This window comes from Trichechus manatus, unplaced genomic scaffold (genome assembly GCF_000243295.1).
Source record: "Trichechus manatus latirostris isolate Lorelei unplaced genomic scaffold, TriManLat1.0 scaffold00086, whole genome shotgun sequence".
Lineage (NCBI taxonomy): Eukaryota > Metazoa > Chordata > Mammalia > Sirenia > Trichechidae > Trichechus > Trichechus manatus.
Window position 1 is genome coordinate 8,812,094 of NW_004444022.1, and position 19,815 is coordinate 8,831,908.

The 19,815-nt window shown below is 37.2% G+C and overlaps 1 protein-coding gene across 2 annotated transcripts in view; it reads right to left on the minus strand.

Annotated features, from left to right (window-relative positions):
• SRGAP1 (SLIT-ROBO Rho GTPase activating protein 1) overlaps window positions 1–19,815 on the minus strand; it is a 331,342-nt gene that overhangs the window by 84,565 nt on the left and 226,962 nt on the right. For both annotated transcript variants that reach the window (XM_004381554.3, XM_023736114.1), the window contains exons 5-6: window positions 11,510–11,692; window positions 10,892–11,020 (exon numbers count right to left, since the gene is read on the minus strand). In XM_004381554.3, the coding sequence (XP_004381611.1) occupies window positions 10,892–11,020; window positions 11,510–11,692 (312 nt within the window). The remainder of the gene's footprint in view (window positions 1–10,891; window positions 11,021–11,509; window positions 11,693–19,815) is intronic.

Below are 19,815 nucleotides of genomic sequence, written 5' to 3' on the forward strand. Positions count from 1 at the left end.
ATGGACTGGCAAGAGAAGAAACAAATCTGTCTTGGAAGAAGTACAACCAGAATGCTCCTTAGAAGCAAGGATGGCGAGACTACGTCTTACATACTTTGGACATGTTATCAGGATGGATCAGTTCCTAGAGAAGGACATCATGCTTGGCAATGTAAAGGCTCAGCGAAAAAGAGCAAGACCCTCAACGAGATGGATTGACACAGTGGCTGCAACAATGGGCTCAAGCATAACAATGACTATGCAGTGTTTCGTTCTGTAGTACGTAGGGTCACTATGAGTAAGAACTGACTTGACGGCCCCTAACAACAACTTGCTTTCTCCGTGTATGATGTCCTTGATGTCATTCCACAACTCGTCTGGTCTTTGATCATTAGTGTACAATGTGTCAAATCTATTCTTGAGATGGTCTCTAAATGGAGGTGGGATATACTCAAGGTCATACTTTGGCTCTCATGGACCTGTTCTAATTTTCTTCAGTTTCAACTTGAACTTGCATATGAGCAACTGATGGTCTATTCTGCAGTTGGCCCCTGGCCTTGTTCTAACTGGTAACATTGAGCTTTTCCATCGTCTCTTTCCATAGATGTAGTCAATTTGATTCCTGTGTATTCCATCTAGCGAGGTCCATGTGTACAGTCACCGTTTATGTTGGTGGAAAAAGGTATTTGTAATGAAGAAGTTGTTGGTCTTGCAAACTTCTATCATGCAATCTCCTGCGTGGTTTCTATCACCATATTTTCCAACTACCAATACTTCTTTGTTTCCAACTTCCGCATTCCAATCACCAGTAATTATCAATGCATCCTGATTGCATGTTCAATCCATTTCAGACTGCAGAAGCTGGTAAAAATCTTCAATTTCTTCATCTTTGGCCTTAGTGGTTGGTGCATAAATTTGAATAATAGTCATATTAACTGGTCTTCCTTGTAGGCATATAGATATTATCCTATCACTAACAGCGTTGTACTTCAGGATAGATCTTGAAATGTTCTTTTTGATGACGAATCCAATGCCGTTCCTCTTCAAGTTGTCATTCCAGGCATAATAGACCATACGATTGTCTGATTCAAAATGGCCAATACCAGTCCATTTCAGCTCACTAATGCCTATGATATTGATGTTTATGCATTCCATTTCATTTCTGATGATTTCCAATTTTCCTAGATGCATACTTCGTCCATTCCAGGTTCTGATTATTAATGGATGTTTGCAGCTGTTTCTGCTCATTTTGAGTCATGCAATATAAGCAAATGAAGGTCCTGAAAGCTTGACTCCATCCAAGTCATTAAGGTTGACTCTATTTTGAGGAGGCAGCTCTTCCCCAGTCGTCTTTTGAGTGCCTTCCAACCTGGAGGGCTCATCTTCCGGCACTATATCAGACAATGTTCTGCTGCTATTCATAAGGTTTTCACTGGCTACCTCTTTTCAGAAGTAGACTGCTGGGTCTCTCTTCCTAGTCTGTCTTAGTCTGGAAGCTCAGCTGAAACCTATCCGCCATGGTTGACCCTCCTGGTATCTGAATACCGGTGGCATAGCTTCTAGTATCACAGCAACATGCAATCCCCCACAGTATGATAAACTGACAGACACATGGAGATTTATTATAACTATAATTTAATATTAAATAAACTGAAATTGCTATCAAATTAGGTGAAAGTATGACAACGATGCAAGAGTATAAAAACATTGTTAATATCTAGAATATTTTTTGTTCTACTTTAAAGGAATCAAAACTAAAATTCATAGCTAATACACAGTGGATGTGATTTGTGCAAGACTACTGAGAAGGAGATCTATACAAAAAGATAAATCAAAAGACTGGCAAGTGCAAGTACATTAATATGCTTTAGATTAAAAATATTTAAGGAGTTTTAATTTTTTTACAGTTCCATGCTTTTCTTCTTTTAAATATGAAATATGAACTATTTACAGAAAAGTATAAAACAGTTATGGAGCCCTGGTGGCACAGTGGCTAAAGCAGTCAACTGCTAAATGAAAGGCTGGTGGTTCAAACCCACCATCCACTCCATGGGAGAAAGATGTGGCAGTCTACTTCCATAAATATTACAGCCTTGGAAACCCTAGGGGACAGTTCTACTATGTCCTGTAGGGTCACTATCAGTTGGAATCAACTCAATGGCAACAGGTATTTGCTATAAAATATATATGCTCCTTTTAAAGAAATAAAACATTGCTGATACTTCAGAAGCCTCACCTTCCCAAGTGCCCCCTCCCTAATCACAACCACTTCCCTTTTCCCTAGAGATAATTTACTATCTGGAGTTCTCAGAAGTATATGAAGCGTCTTTTGTATACTATATTCAAACACTTCCAGCTGAAATAAAAGAACATAAACTTGGTTAACAATGGAGCCATCATTTTCTTTGATTACATTACACTCAGCGCAAACTAAATTTAAAGTTCTGTTATCTAATATTAATTCGGACTTGATCAAGAAGTTCATTTACTTAATAATTTTATAAGAGTATTGCTTTCAGTGGTGGAGCTCATCATAAAATTAATTCAGTGATCACAACAAATGAAGAATTTGATTTACCTAAAATAAATTCCTGTAGAAATCCAAAAACCATTACTGAGAAAATAAAATAGTTCCCTAAAATTTACTCCAGTTTCTATTCTTTTTATATTGCAAAAAGAGATCTTCAGGGTGATTTATTTTTTTCCCTTATGGAAAGTTCATCTTAGAACTTTACTCTAAATTCTTAATATATTGGAGTTTTTCTACATAGACAAGTTGATAGCCATTCTCAGAATGAGTGAACCTTACCAATTTAAACTAACATTGACAAGGACAGTTTATTTAAAATAGATAAAAAGTATGAATGATTAAATATCTTTAAAACCATTCAATTAACTTCACATATATAGAAAAGACTTGAACTAGTCCATCAAAGTGTTGACTTATAAAAGTTTACAGATCTGTTTTAGTTAACCAAGGTGATGTCGTTAAATAGTGTGTCAATGGTATATACACAAATTGGTTAGTTTGAAATGCTTGAAAATGTTTAAAAAAATCATTATTCCTCTATAATTTACATAATTAATTTGTACTCTATAAAAGGATTTGCTAATCAAAAGTAAACTGTAGCTTAGACATTGCTGAATTCCAAATTAATAGCTTTCTAATTTAGTAAAGTTCAAATTCAAGAGGTTTTAAAATACCTACAGTTTGTGCCAAGGGGGAGAAACTTAACTATGATGGAGGAATCATATTCACATCACCCTAAGTCAGTGGTCAATTTTAGCATCACTACTGATGTAGCAACATCACCTATGATGTATTTATTCAACTGCAAAGTACTTGAGTTGAATGCATCAATCCTTTGTATAATGTTCACTTGGCATAAAATACAGGGGATAGAAAAACATCCTAAATGACACTACAGGGAGGTAATCAGACAAATCCAGAAGCTGGAACATTCTGAGGAAAAACTGTCAAGGTCTCTTCAATAAGGAACTTTGCTAGATTAAAAAAAGATTTAAGGGACACACCAACTAGACACAAATGTGTGATCCTAAACTGGGACTGCTTATTTGATGAGATGAAAATCTACTGAAATACAAAGATGAAGCAAAACCAACGGCCAACATTATTCTCAATGGAGAAAGACTGAGATCCTTCCCCTTCAGAATGGGAATGAGACAAGGATACCCATTAACACTACTCTTACTCAATATCATACTGGAAGTCCCAGCCGGAGCAATAAGGCAAGAAAGAGAAATAGTGAGCATCCAAACTGGAAAGGAAGATGTAAAACTATCTCTATTCTCAGATAACAAGATACTAGACATAGAAAACCCCAAAGATTCCATAAGAAAGTTTCTGGATCTAACAGAAGAATTCAGCAACGTTTCAGGATACATGATCAACATGCAAAAATCAGTTTATCCTTTACGCTAATGGAGAATTCCAAAAAGGAAATCAAGAAATCAATGCCATTTACAGTAGGCCCAAAAATGATAAAATACCTAGGAATAAATCTAACCAGGGGTGTAAAAGGCTTTTACAATGAAAACTACAAAACACTACTACAAGAGACTAAAAGAGGCCTACATAAATGGATACAATCCTGACACACACCTTTTTTGATTTTAAACCAGGCAGTATCCTCATGCTCTGTTCGAATGACTGCCTCCTGGTCTATGTATAGGTTCCGCAAGAGCACAATTAAGTGTCCTGGAATTCCCATTCTTCACAGTGTTATCCATAATCTGTTATGATCTACACAGTCAAATGCCTTTGCATAGTCAATAAAACACAGGTAAACATTTTTCTGGTATTCTCTGCTTTCAGCCAAGATCCATCTGACATCAGCAATGATATCCCTTGTTCCACATCCTCCTCGGAATCCAGCTTGAATTTCTGGCAATTCCCTGTAGATATATTGTTGCAAATGCTTTTGAATGATCTTCAGGAAAATTTTACTTGTTGATATTAACGATATTGTTCAATAATTTCTGCATTCTGTTGGACCACCTTTCTTTGGAATGAGCACAGATATGGATCTTTTCCAGTCAGTTGGCCAGATAGCTGTCTTCCAAGTTTCTTGGCATCGATGAGTGAGGACCTCCAGTGCTGCATACGTTTGTTGAAACATCTGAACTGGTATTCTGTCAGTTCCTGGAGGCCTGTTTTTTGCCAGTACCTCCAGTGCAGCTTGGACTTCTTCCTTCAATACCACCTGTTCTTGACCATATGCTACCTCCTGGAATGGCTGAACGGTAACCAATTCTTCGTAGTATACGTGTATAGGAAGGTATATGTGTGTATATACATATGCATGTATAGGTGTATCTGTAGGCATATGTATACACATGTGTGTGCTGCATATATATTCACATATATAATAAAGCACAGAGGGGGCACAGCTACACACACTTCCTAGATATAACCAAACACCTTGTGAAATTGGTTTACTGGGTTTGAAGGCTTGGGACCATAGTCTTGTGGGTAAACTGGCATAAAATAGTTTCAAAGTTTATGTTCTACTTCCTAGTTTGGTGAGTAGCATATGGGATCTTAAAAGCTTGTGAGTGGCCATCTAAGATACAACTATTGGTCTCTACTCATCTGGAGCAAAAGAGAAAGAAGGAAGCCAAAGACTCAAAGAAGAAGAAACTAGTCTACAGGACTAATATTCTACACAAACCATGGCCTCATCTACCTGAGACCAGAGGAACTAGATGGGCCTGGCTACTAATACCAACCGTTTTGACCAGGGACACAATAGATGGTCCTGGATAGAAGAGGAGAAAAATGTAGAACAAAACTCAAAATCTTAAAAAATGCCAGATTTGCTGGACTGGTTGAGACTAGAGGAACTGTCGAGACTATCACCCTGAGATAGCCTTGAAACTTTGAACTGAAATCACTCCCAGAGGACACCTTGTATATAAGTAACAGATTGGCTCATGAACAGTATCACCCGTGAGTACTGTGCTCCTTTAAAAAAAAAATCTATGTAAGACTGAACGGTCAACAGTTACCCTAAAACAAAGGTGAGACGGTAAAGGGGTGGGGGGCAGGGAAACTAGATAAATGGAAATGGAACAACCAGAACGGAAATAATAAGAATGTTGACATTTTCAGTAACGATGTCACTAAATAGGATGTATAGAAATTGGTAAAAGGGAACCTAACTTGTTGTGTAAGCTTTCTCCAAAAACACAATATTATATATACCTGTATACCTGTTGCCGCTGAGTCGATTCTGACTCATAGCGACCCTATAGGACACAGTAGAACTGCCCCATAGAGTTTCCAAGGAGCGGCTGGTGGATTGGAACTGCTGACCTTTTGGTTAGCAGCCAAGCTCTTAATCACTGCGCCACCAGGGCTCCATATTATATGCATATGTATATATAAAGAAATAGAAAGATAAAGGTTACTGATTAAAATAGCAAAAAGCTGTATGTAAAGTATGATTTTGTTCTTTCCTTCTAGTATAAAACATGTGTGTGGACACTATTAACCTAGTGACTCAGTCCCCAAAGGAAAAGTCTAGATTTTAGTAGTGATGACCTCAGGTGGTAAGAATGTGATGCTTTGTTTTTGCTTGCCAGTATTTACTAGTTTTCTACAATGCACTTGTACCGCTTCTGTAATAATAAAAGACTGGTTTTAAAATACCAATTGTATGGAATACTTAGATGAGACTTTTTTGTGATATAATAGGTCTATTCATGATGGTCTGTTATATAAAATTTATAAGAAAAGAAACAGATATTGAACTGAGTAGAAACCAAGAGAAAACTGGAGGCAGTTTAAATAAAAAAGGTCTCAACTTGAATTCTTCAACTATTTTAATGATTTGATTTAATCAAGATGTCTTTAGTGCCGTCCATGTCATTTCACGTAGAAAATGCCATGCATTTAAGATGTCTTGACTTTTTCTCACTGGAGGCATAACAATTATTCTAGTTATTACTAGATAGCTCAGTATAAAAGGTATTTTGTTAAATAAACTCACAAAGCATAAAAGATTCTAGACAGCTCTGCATAATAATCTGTTTCTTTTTCACCAAGAAGGGTCAAGCTTGATGGTTTTAGGATCACCAATATATATGCAAATTGGACTCCTACAAAATAAGCAGCCATTTTAGAAGGGACATATTCACACTCTGATTGCCTTAAAAGTGAGGCAGTATACATATAAACTACTTTCTCTAGGAGAGTACTCAATTTCAGTTGAATATGACAATGAACAAATTCCATGTCATTTCTCTAAAAATTCATGTTTAAGTTATAGTATTTGAGAATTGCTCATATTTAAAGGATGATCTTTTAAAAATTCAACTTTTTTAAAAATAGATTACTTTGCATATTTAACAAACTTATTTATATCACAATTAATGAGATCTAGAGGTTAAAAAGTTTGAGTTTGAAGCCTACTACTACTTACTAGCCGTATAACCACTGGCAAGTTTTCTAGTTTAGCTAAGTCTCAGTTTTTTACCTATAAAATGGAGAGAATAATATTTACCTTATAGGGTTATTATGATTAAATAAGATTATGCTTAGAAACTTGCCTATTACAGAAGAGCTTACTAAATATCCATGACAATGTTTATTGTCCTATAGGGTCGCTATGAGTCGAAATTGACTTGACAGCAATGGGTTTGTTTGTTTTTTTTTGGACTCGTCATAGTGATGAGCACATCAGTAAATCTTAGCTGTTATTATTTCTACGATAATATTTTCTAAATAAAAAAAAAATCAGACGAATGGATGGTCTGAAAACAGAAAAAAAAAAATTCTCCATTTTTGTATAATGCCAATTTTAGCATAATGACCTGATGTTTGGATCCCAACCATGTTGACAAGTGAGGAGTTGGTATATCTCACTAACACTGAGAATGCTATTCTACATCTCCACTCAGATGTCCAATAAGAAACTTAAATTCACTAGACATACCAGAAATACTATTTCCCATCCTTCAATCTACTTCTCCCCTGGGGTCCCCATCTCAGTATATGGCACCACCATTAACCTAGTGACTCAGTCCCCAAACCTAGGAGATACTTTTATCCTCTTTTCCATCCACTATATCAAATTCCTATTAGCTCTATCTTTAGTATATTCTGAATTCAACAACTTCTCACTGGCTTCATCACTTACTGCTCCAGTCCAAGCCTACAACTGCAAAAGCCTCTTCATGTGTTGTCCTGCTTTCATTCTTGCTCCTCCACCCCCTTCATTCTATTTTCCACACAGCTGCCAGCTGAACATGTAAACCAGGTGATGTCATTTCCCTAATCAAAACCCTTCAGTGGCTTCCCATTATACTCCAACAAAATTCAAACCCCTTCCCCTGTCCAAAGGACCCTACATGTCCTGCCTACCACATCTCCTGGAGGCCGTGAATGGTGTAAATGGCTAACACACTTGCCTGCTAACAGAAAGGCTGAAAGTTTGAGCCCACCCTGGTGATTTACTTCTGAAAAACCAGGCACTCAAAACCCTATGGAGTGTAATTCTACTCTGATACACATGGGGTCGCCATGAGTCAGAATCCACTCAATAGCATCTGTTTTTTGTTTTGTTTTGAAAGGTATCTCCTAGAACTTTGCTCCTCACTCACTCGGCTGCAGTCATACTGGCCTCTTTGTATTCCTTGAATTTACCAAGCACACTTCTGCCTCTGGATCTTTATCCTTCCAGTCCTTTGGCCTAAGGGATTCTTTCCCCAGACAGCCACATGACTCTCCGGCTCACGTCTTTGCTCAAATATTGCTTCCTCACAGAGGCCTTTCCTGACCATTGCATCTAAACCCCCATAGTTCTGTTTTATTTTTCTTCACGATGTTGTCATTACATATATATATATTTACACATATATATACATACACATACATATATATGTAAATATATATAACATACATATATAAAAACATACTCATATATATTATACATATATATAATATGCTTGTATATAATCTATCTATCTAGGAGCTCTGGGGGTGCAGTGGTTAAAGTTCTCAGCTACTAACAAAAAGGTTGGCAGTTTGCGCCCACCAGCTGCTCTGCAGTAGAAAGAGATGGCAGTCTGCTTCCATAAAGATTTACAGCGTTGGAAACCCTCTGGGGCAGTTTTCTACTCTGTCCTTAGGGACGCTATCAGTTGAAATTGACTCAACGGCAGCGAGTTTGATTTTTTGGGGGGTTATCTACCTATCTATCATCTATCTATCTATGAGATTTGGGACTTTGGTTTGCTCACTGTTGGTACATTGTAGGTATTCAAGAAATACTTTTTCAAAATATAGAGACTTTTCCTCATGTTAATATTGGCTTGGATTTAGCAAAGTACTTTACTTACTACTAAAATAAACCTTAAACAAAAAAGCAAGTACAGCAGTTACACAGAATTAGTTTTCTATATTCCATATGCTTTGCAGACTCCTTATAGATCTAAGCTTAAAAACAAAAACAAAAAACCCAAACCCACTGCCATCGAGTCAATTCCAACTCATAGCGACCCTAGAGGACAGAGCAGAGCCGTCCCATAGAGTTTCCAAGGCTGTAATCTTTACGGGAGCAGACTGCCACATTTTTCTCCTGCAGAACAGCTGGTGCGTTCAAACTGCTGACCTTTTGTTAGCAGCCACTAGGGCTTGAAAACAGGGGTCATAAAATTCTTTATTTTTATTCAGAAAACCTAGTAGGATATTTTTTTTTTATTAATGAGAGCTAGCAGAAGTCAAATGAAAGAGTTCCTTTTATTTCATCTAAGTGCTGCAAGAAAATAAATATTAAACAAAGAACTCCTGCATTAAAAATAATCAAGTAATTACTCGTTTGAAATACATGTAACAAAGGAAAAGGGGAAAAAATTTCCCTTGTTTTAATTTATTGCTAAATGGTTCTATGTACAGAAATTATGATATTATGGGAGAAAATTATTTTGAAATCAAATAAAAGGGAAAAGTCACATCAGGGTGATAATGAATTAAAAAGTAATTGGCTCCCTAGACAAGTCTTCTGTAAAAGTCCCAAATGATGGCTCCAAAATAACAGCTAAATACATGAGGTTTCAATTCACCCTAAAAATAAAGTTGCTTTAACCTACCGTATGTTTAAATTATGACAGATATTGTGAGCCACAGAAAATAATTTCATAATGTCATAAAACTGTTGAAGTCAATCAATACAAAGCAGTTTATGAGTAAAGTTGCAGTAGATAACCCTCTGAACTTGCCTATCACTTTATTTGTGCTTTTCTGATGGCACTTATCACTTTTCTATTGGCTGGTATTGGCATTTTTTGACACGGGATTTTTGTCTGTTTCAATATTTGCAGTCTCCTACAGTGTTAGCACAATGACCAGGCTATTCAGTACATGTTTTCTGAACGATGTAGAGGGTTAAAGTTGGGGAACAATGGTAATAAACACTACAAAGATATAATAGTGGATATTTACTTGCTGAGTTCTAAATGAGTCCAATAAGTGCTTTTATATATCATATCCTATGAGAGAAAATTATACAGAGTTAGACAAATCTATAAAATAGTTTATTTGCACTCACTCTACTTTTGTTTCACAGTGTTTATCACAACTTAATAAACATTTGTGTAATCCTTTGCTTAATGTCTGTCTTTGCCACTTTAAATCCCATGAGAGTAAGGCTTATATGGGGCCCTGGTTGTGCAGTGGTTAAGCATTTGGCTGCTAACGAAAAGGCTGCCAGATCAGATCCACCAGGCATTCCTTGGTAACCCTATGGAACAGTTCTTTGCTGTCCTACAGAGTCGCTATGAGTCGGAATTGACTCATTCGCAACTTTTTTTTTTAAGGCTTACATATATGTCTTATTATAGCCTAAGTATTTCCCGATAGTTAACAGAAACCGAACTCATTGCTATCGAGTCGATTCCGACTCATAGCGACCCTATCGGACAGAGTAGAACTGCCGCATAGAGTTTCCAAGGAATGCCTGGTGGATTCAAACTGCCAACCTTTTTGGTTAGCAGATGTAGCTCTTAACCACTACGCCACCAGGGTTTCCTCCCAATAGTACAGACCCAATAAATATATTTTGAGTCAATGAATGCCGGTAGGGTTCTTTCACTGCATAATATGAAGATGATGAGGTCCCTTTCCCAGCTGAGTTTATCAGGTAACTCACAACTTCACAGAACCTAACAATTTGTTTTTCATTGATTTTAGGATGCACTTTTTTTTTCACATGCATCTTACAATTGATAGTGTCTTAGTTATCATGTAGAGTTTCGTTGGCAGCACTATTTTCTTTCTGAGTAGAACATAAAATAACGTTTTAACAAACGATGGTGTTTTAGAATCAATAAAATACTCTAATATTGCTAATTCTATCTTAACATGGAAAATACAAAAGTTCCAAGTACTTACATCGATTAAATCTGAAAGATCATGAATATAATACTTGAAAACTGAGGCATTGGTTGCTTCAAGGGTTAGGAGATACTCATTCCGGGCCTTAATCGACTTTAGCTTATTTTCAGAATACTTTGCTTGTCTCTGGAAATGAAGAAGTTTCAGGCATTGGCAAAGAAAACAAGTCATTTTTAAACAAAACAGAGAACCACAGTAAGTTTTTATTAATCTAAACAATTTATTCCACATAGACAAATGGCCCTCAATGTCCTTAGCGAAAAGCACATTCTGAGTCTGATTTAAATAATAAAACCAAAATCACCCAGTTACAGGGAATAACAACAATGTATTTGGGCTTCAGGCCCGTTTGCGGTGAAACCTCCTTGTTAATATTCCAGTTCTCTATATTGTGTATTGAATACTTGGTGGTCAACACTAAATGATGTCCAGCTGTTACTACATGATTTTTCGGTTTCTTAAACATTTTTCATCCCCTTGGGAGGAAATGCATGTCATTTCACAATAATTTACAATGTGTGTATATCAGCTATTGCATCAGTGTTCTTAGTATTGTCACCTCAAATGAGGAAAGGATGTCAACTCACCATGGCTCTGCAGTATATTTTTACCTACCTTTTCTTTCATTTTTTCAATTTTCTTTACAGAGCTTCGCCGCTGGTGTCTCTCTTCCAGTCTAATATGAAAGACTGGGTCACCAGATCTTCCAATTTGCTTTTCTTCTTGTTTCTCAGCCTCTTTCAGCTTGCTTTCTGCGCTGATGCTCTCTGCATGATACATATGGTATGTTTTCATCACCTGTGGAAAGTTACCCAAATGTTGAAAGATGTCTGTAACTTAGAGAGTGAATGGGAACCATTATATGATGTATATGGTAAAAATATCACCTTTTAACTGGCAGGGGAAAGCCAGATTGTTAGTAAAATAGATGAATTATGGGCTATTACTTCTACATAAAGCAAACAGAAATATGCAAATTCACTTGCCAGGAAGAGGCACTTAGGGGACAGGCTTTAATGAAAAAATGATTTGCAAAGTCTTACACATGCTTTCAATGTACTTGAAGAGTTCTCTTAAGCTTATAAGTGTTTCTCTAAAATCTCCACTGCATTATTAATTTGAGGAATAAACCATTTATTCATGAATAAGCTTTAGCTTAACCTTGGCATTATAAAAAATTCCAAATTAGAACAGTCTTACTAAAGGAATTTTATTACACACACATCTACTTGTTAAAATACAAAATGTAGATATTAAGGTTCATACATAGTTTTAGTTTTAAAAAAAAACATGGTTTTTCTGAGTACAAAGTAATGCTTTATGTTCAGTGTAGAAAATAAATAATATAGAAAAAGAAAATAAAAATCCTCTAGACGTAATCAGCAGTAAGATTTTGGTGTATAGCCTTTCAATCTTTTTTCTATGAATGAATATGAACACACACACACACACACACACACGCATGCATTTCTTTATTTAAAATTATTTACACTAAGTCGGAAATGACTCAGTGGCATTGGGTTTGGTTTGGTTTTATATAATTTCAGTTATATTACTGTTATAAAAATGTTTGTGTACAAATTTGTGTCATATATCCTACAATAAATTTCCATAAAGGAATTGCAGGATTAGAAAATATGCACATTTTTGAGGCTTTTGAAACATACTGCCAATTTAACAGTCTGCTAATTTGACAAGCAAAGCGATCTATGTAGTTATCTTTCAAAGCTTCAGTTAATATTACTGCTTAATAAATATATTTTTAAATAATAAAAGAATGTATTTCTCAGATACAGAAGAATGACAGTCACACATTTTCAGAGATTTTACCTGAAAATTAGTTTTCCAATATAATTTTTATCGGTTTTTATATGCAGATCTAGACATGACATCGGGGCAAATTCTGGAACCTGTTTATTATGGGCACAATTAAACTCCCTCACAGAGACAACATACAGAAGGTGTGATGACCCCAATGCAACTGATGTATCAAGGAACAAACCAGAACTTAGCACCCAAATAATTAGTGGTGGCACAGTGTGATAAATTATATTAAATTCCTATCCACAGAGGGTAGATTTTATTTCATTTGCAAATAACCATAAGTTATTCAGAGCCAGTTTTATAACTAAGGTGAAGTTGTTAAGAAGTTGAGATTAATGTGCTTTGAAGTAATGAATTATTTTAAAGAATACAACATGGGGTTAATGAAGAGCCTTTTCTTATTTTCATAAAAGCTTCTCATGTCTTTCCTTAAAAATGTAAGCTGGCAAATGTCAAAGGCATTACCGAACAAGAACAAAGTAAGGACTGAAGTATAAAGTAGCAGCAGCTTCTTCTGGGCTGTGTGTAATTGGAAAGTTGTCTGTTTTTAGTAATTATCAAACCTATCTGTGGGAAGTTTGGTTGGCTACTCCAGTTGGAAAGAAAAATAAAACAGCATTAGGAAGCAACTTAACAGATGGGGAATGAGGAGGGAGTCACCCTGCAGCTGGGCAAACAGCGAGGTCAATGAATCTACTACACACCTTGCATTTCTAAGGTTTGGCTCTGTTTAGATTCCCTGCCTGAAGCAAACCCACATACCATTTGGGTCCTGGTTCCAGTTACATCTTAAAATAAGAGGGTTGTAAAAACCCAAACACACACACACACAGACACACACACACAGACACACACACACACAGACACACAGACACACACACACACAGACACACACACACACACGCAGATCTTAGCTATTTGTATTCTTTTTGCTAAAACAAGTGACTCTCATCACATTTAGATGAAAAGGCACCTCAGACAGCAAAAAGAACAGACCTCAACTCTTGACTCTTGCTTTACTTGAATACTAAGGACTAATGTAAGCAGGTAATTTGCACAAACTAATAAGCCTTCGTGTAAGAGAAAGCACATGGAGCTGGCTGCCAGCATGGTGTTTCTTATAACTAGTCTGGGTTGAAAGGAAAACATTTGAGTCTGACCTAACGCTAGCAAGAAAAGCGTATAAATATTCTCATCATAATGTGGTTTAGCACAATAGCTGAGGATTCTCTACCCAATTCAGTGGTAATTTCCGAAACAGAAATTTCTTTGTTTAGTTTTCCAATTTGACCTAGGATTTCCACTATTCTCTAAAATACTAACAGTTGGAATGAATGAATTTTAAAAATTGGGGAGAAAAACACTAAAAGCTTTTTGAGCACTCTAATTGCACCTAATGAATGCAAGTACAAACTGCATTATTTAAAATGTAAGCTGTTGACAGAAGTTAAATGTGTTTTGTATTTAAAATAAAATAACAGACAGTTCTCGCTTTTTCAGAGAAGTAAAAGAAAGCTTTTATTTTTAAAGGTGCATTCCGAATACCTACTGCAAAGAAAATAACAGCTTCTCCATCAGTTTAATGCAAACACAAGCCTTTGCATACCAAATGACATGATAGGCATTAAAAAAAAAACCACTGCCTTCTGGCAAGTTGATTCCAACTCAGAGAGACTCATAGCGACCCTACAGGACAGAGTAGAACTGCCCCATAGGGTTTCCAAGGAGTGGCTGGTGGATTCGAACCATCGACCTCTTAGTTAACAGTCGTAGCTTATAACCAGTGTGCCACCAGGGCTCCATGATAGGCATATATCCATTTAAATGTACTCCAATAGCATATTTTCCTCCTTGAATTTTTCTCTGCTAAAACTTCATGTGTAATTCTCCATTCAACTCACTCAGTTTATTTTTCCTGCTCCATCTTTCTTTAACTGTAGGAAAAATACAGTGAAGTAGAAAGTGACCACATTCATGGATTTCTGTCTGCAGATGACTGTGAGATCCTATATAGTAACGATTGCACAGAAGCTTTTGTTTTCTTCTTTCTTATTGACAGAACCATGTGATGTTACTGATACCTGCACCCTTGTACTTAATATCAAAATAATTTAATACCTGTAGTAAATCTCAATACTTAGTGTTAAGAAATCATTATGTATCTGAATACTACATATATGTTAGAGACGATCAGGGGGATTAAAGCTATAGCTTCTACTTTTTGAGTTTTGACTCAGAAATTAGAAGATATAGATTCTAGGAGGAGAACTAGCAGTTACTAGATGGGGAAGTTATTTAACACCACTGTTCACCTTACAAGGTTGTGGTGGATGGCAAATTGTATGTCCCTGTGTGTGTGTGTTACACTTTACAAAGTGCTTACTATATGTATGTGTATATTACACACACACACATACATATATATTCTCACACATACACATATATATGTGTACCTTTAATATATGTCATATATATATATAAAACAACATAGTATAATGCTTATGTGCTAGACACTGTCCTAAGCATTTTATAAATAGTAACTTATTTAATCCTCATAAGAACTCTTTATTATTTCCATTATACAATGAGAAAACTGAGGCATAGAGAGGTTAAAGACTTGGTTCTCATCTTCTAAGAATTTAACTTTTGGAGATTAAAGACCTTGGACAGATTCAGAGACAGAAAGTAGATTAGTGGTTACCAGGGGCTGTTAGGGGCACAGAGGGAATGGGGAGTTACTACTTAATGGATACAGAAGTTTCTGTTTGAGGCGATGAAAAAGATTTAGAAATAGTGGTGATCGTTGCTCAACATGGTGAATGGAAATGGTTAGTGCCACTGAACTGTGCACTTAAAAATGATTAAAATGGCAAATTCTGTGTTATACATATTTTATGACAATAAAAAAATTATATTAAAGATTCTGATGGACACAAACACCATTCCGGCTGGAAATGTGATATCAGCAAAGGCATAGTGGGAGGAAAGTACACAGGTGTGATACGCATGAGTAGACCAAAACAGCAAATGAAGAGAGGCAGAGAAATGCTTAAAAAGTGGACAGTTGGTAACTGAGCTGCAGAATAAGATTGAGTCAGTTAGCATGCGCCATATCAGGGGAAGTTTGAAGTCCCAGCTAGTAAGTATAGAATTAATTCTATAGAGGTTTATGAATCCACTGAGGTATAGACAGCATGGTCAAAGCAATATCTTAGTAATAATCTGGTGAAGATATGAGGGAAGGTTTGGGGTGTGAAGTGACTTCATTTAGCATGGAAGAGGGAATGAAAAGTTAAGAAAGAGAACCCTTAGTTACAGGGCTTTTTCTCTGTTCTTACTCTTTGACCCTTTTTCTCATATTTGACATGATTGCCACAACCAAGGTGTTGAAGGCCCTCACAATGTTATCTCAAGGCTATGTGTACTACTCAATCACTTATTGCTCCCTCCTTGGAATTTGCACTTTTTTGCCTCTGTAGCCTCCTCCCAAGCCAGTCCCATGGCCTGGAATGTCCTCCCCAGCACCTCCTTCTGCTAACATTTGACCCATCCTCCCTGGCACACTTAAATCTTACCTACCATACCAAGTGTTTCCTGGTTCCCAAGCCAGAATGATCTTGTTCTTCTGACCACCAAGACTTACATATTTATAGTACTTCAGACCTTCTTCCATGTGTTATAGACATTTGTGTACCGTCCAGCATCACGGACTGTCTATAAGTTCATCTAGGGCACCAACCATATCTAATGTACCTTCAGACCCTTAATACTGCCTTATACCCAGTAGGAGTGAAAGAGGCATTTGGTGAGAAACAAATGAAGGACAGGAACCCATTTTATAGTTAGTCAACCTGTCCACTCATTTATTCATTTAACATGTATTTATTAGACACCTACTATGTGCTTGGAGCCCTGGTGGCACAGTGGTTAAGAGGAATGGCTGCTAACCAAAAGGTTGGCAGTTTGAGTCCGCCAGCAGCTCCTTGGAAATCATATGGGGAAGTTCTACTCTGTCCTATAGGATTGCGGTCAGTCAGAATCAACTCAACAGCAAAGGGTTTATGTGCTTGGCATTGTTCTGCTCCTCCCTCCCCCTAGCATTCAAAACAGCACCGCCAATAAATACCTGGGATTGAAATAATGGGATGACAAATAGTTCGAAATCATTTGTGAAATATAGCTAGTGTTGGAATCCATGGCACCTCAAAACAAAACGAAAAGGTGGTAGTGGGGGAAGAATAAAAAGCAATATGTTAGTGACAATATTTCCTAATTATACAGCCTGCTGCTTCTGACAAACTATGTACTTCAGACTTCCTTAATTGTCAACAACCTAAGATAAAGATCTATTTTCTACAATCAATAGATAAGAGGGCTCCAATTGTAAATGAGTTTATGTAAGCACCAGGCTAACAAAACCATCGGGTAGGAACACAGCCTTGCAAGCCCACTTCTCTTTGTTTCCCAGGAGCTATCTGTTTCCAGAGGACAGCAGGTCACCCTATGCTGAAGGCTGCAAGGAGCATGACTCATCCAGAGGCCTGCAGCCTCATCCCTCCCTCCATGTTATGGCCTCTACTTGGCCAAGCCATGTCCCTGGAGGCTTATTCCATTCAGGAGCGATGGGTAGGAACAAACTTTAAAAACACTGAGTGCCAGGAGCTTTGCACCTGCAATCTCCAGCCTTCTTGCTCTTTAATATACTGAGCCAGTCCTGTTAAGAATACAGCCTCTGGAGCCAGGCAGAGTTGGACTTGTGTTCCAGTGCTATCACTTACTAGCTGGGCAAGTTTGTTAACTTCTTTGATCCTCAGTTCCTCTAAGGTTAAAATAGAGATTAAATGGTGTTAGTTGCTATCGAGTCGGCTCCAACTCATGGTGATCCCATGTACAGCAGAATAAAACACTGGCCGGTCCCACGCCATCTTCATGATCATTGGTATGTTTGAGTCCATTGTTATGGGTATTGTGTAGTAGTGTCTTCCAACACAGGGGGCTCATCTTCCAGCACTATATCAGATAATATTCTGTTGTGATCCATAGGGTTTACAATGGCTAATTTTTGGAAATTTTTCTTCTTAGTCTGGCTTAGTCTGGAAGCTCTGCTGAAACCTGGTCCAACATGGGTGACCCTGCTGGTATTTGAAATACCAATGGCTTAGCTTGCAGCATTGTAGCAACATGCAAGCCACCACAGTACGACAAACTTGACAGATAAGTGGGGGGATTAAATGACAGGATGCATGTAAAGCACATAGCGGTGTGGGTAGTTCTCCTTCTTGACAGTTTCTAAGGTCTGATATAGAAGTTAAGTACAGGCTCTGGGGCCAGACTACCTATTCAAATCCAGGCTTTACACAGGAGGTGCAGGTCACTGTCTCCCAAAGGCAAAACAGCTGCGAGAACTCCGGTACAATAAAAGCAGACCAGATGGAGACCTTTCCTGTTGAGACCTGGGCTATGCAAAATCTCTTTAAAACTAATATACCAGGTGAGAAATGCCTGGAAGTTGACTGATATTCACCTACATCTTCGTATTACACACTACCTGAATCATACTTTTAGAAGGCTTCTAGCTTATCTTCAAGGGTGCATTCCATAATCAGTACTCTTCAATGTATGTTGGCAGTTACCATAAAATTAGGTAGACATTAGCCCAGGTTTAAGAGGACAATGTATATTGATTTCATTTATTAACCAACCAAATATTATGCCAGGTACTATGCTAGGCTTTGAGACAAGAAATGAAAGGACTCTACCTCGTGGGGAAGACACAAAAGCAACCCCATTGTTACTGTAAAATAAATTGAGGGTAGAGATAAGTGGAGGCGGGGCAGTTGTGAACTTCAGTGGGCTTCAAGGTAGGCTGAATGTCAGGTGCAGAAGGCTGCTTAGGTTTCTTTTTAATTAGCTTATATTTAAGCCTGGGGGCCCACTTACAGAGAAAAGGGTGGGAAATACATTTTATTTATATAAAGAATGTGAGGCAGGAGAAGGCAACCTTCAACATGAATGCTACTCAGCCAATACCTAAGATTGATCTATCTCTCAGTTCCCAACCCCACCCCCAGCCCCCACTTAAGGTCTTTGAGTGACACTTGATGGTATTTTTTATTTTCATTCATGGCATCAGGGCTGAAAAAGTTCTGATCTCTGAGATAATGAGTGGTTATTAGGGCTGTCACAATGATGAACTTTTGCAAACCCACCTCCTCTCCCTGGCTCTTCATAGGTCAAGAAAAGTGGAGTTTACATAACTTAATTATATTTACAAAATGTTTATGGAAGAACTCACTTTGAGAAGTAGTAGACTGGTGGTTAAGAAAACACAGACTCATAGACAGACTGCCTGGGTTCAAATCCTGCCTCTGTACTTACTAGCTGTGTGATCTTGGCAAGTAACTTAACATTTCTGTGCCTCAATTTCCTCACTGAAAAATCAGAATAATGATATTACCCACTGCATTGAGGAGTCAGGAGGATTAAATGCATCAACACATATAAAGAGCACAGAAGAAAGAGCCTGGCATATATTAAGTGTATAATAATTAGCTCAGGTCTCAACAGGAGGAAAGATCTCTATTGGGTCCATACTGCATAATTAAGTACAAATAAATATTTTTTAAGTTATCATAAAATAATTCACTTTAATACAGGTCATGATTTCTCTATGACTGGAAAGATTATCATTTCTAACACAAGTAAAAAGGAGAGAAAGAAATAATATTTCTATTATGTACATGTCAAAAATTTTAGCAAAGTGCTTGGAAATGAGCAAATAGACCAAGATAAGCAACTAAACAGCATGAAATGTTGACTCTATAAGTAGTTTATCACAGAAAAGTTGTGATATACTGAGGCTCCACTGAAAAGAAATCAGCATAGCAGGCTGAATTTATCATCAATTACATTTATAATCCAAACAATTGCTTTGTCTGGGATTGCGGACCCTGCTGGGTAGGGACTGCCAACCAACCAAATGACAGGGCAACAGAGATGCAGAGAAACCAAAACAAAAGGAAAACCAGAGCACACATATGCAAAGAGAGGAAATAAGACTAATACAAATCACAAAAATAATTACATTCTGTTCACTG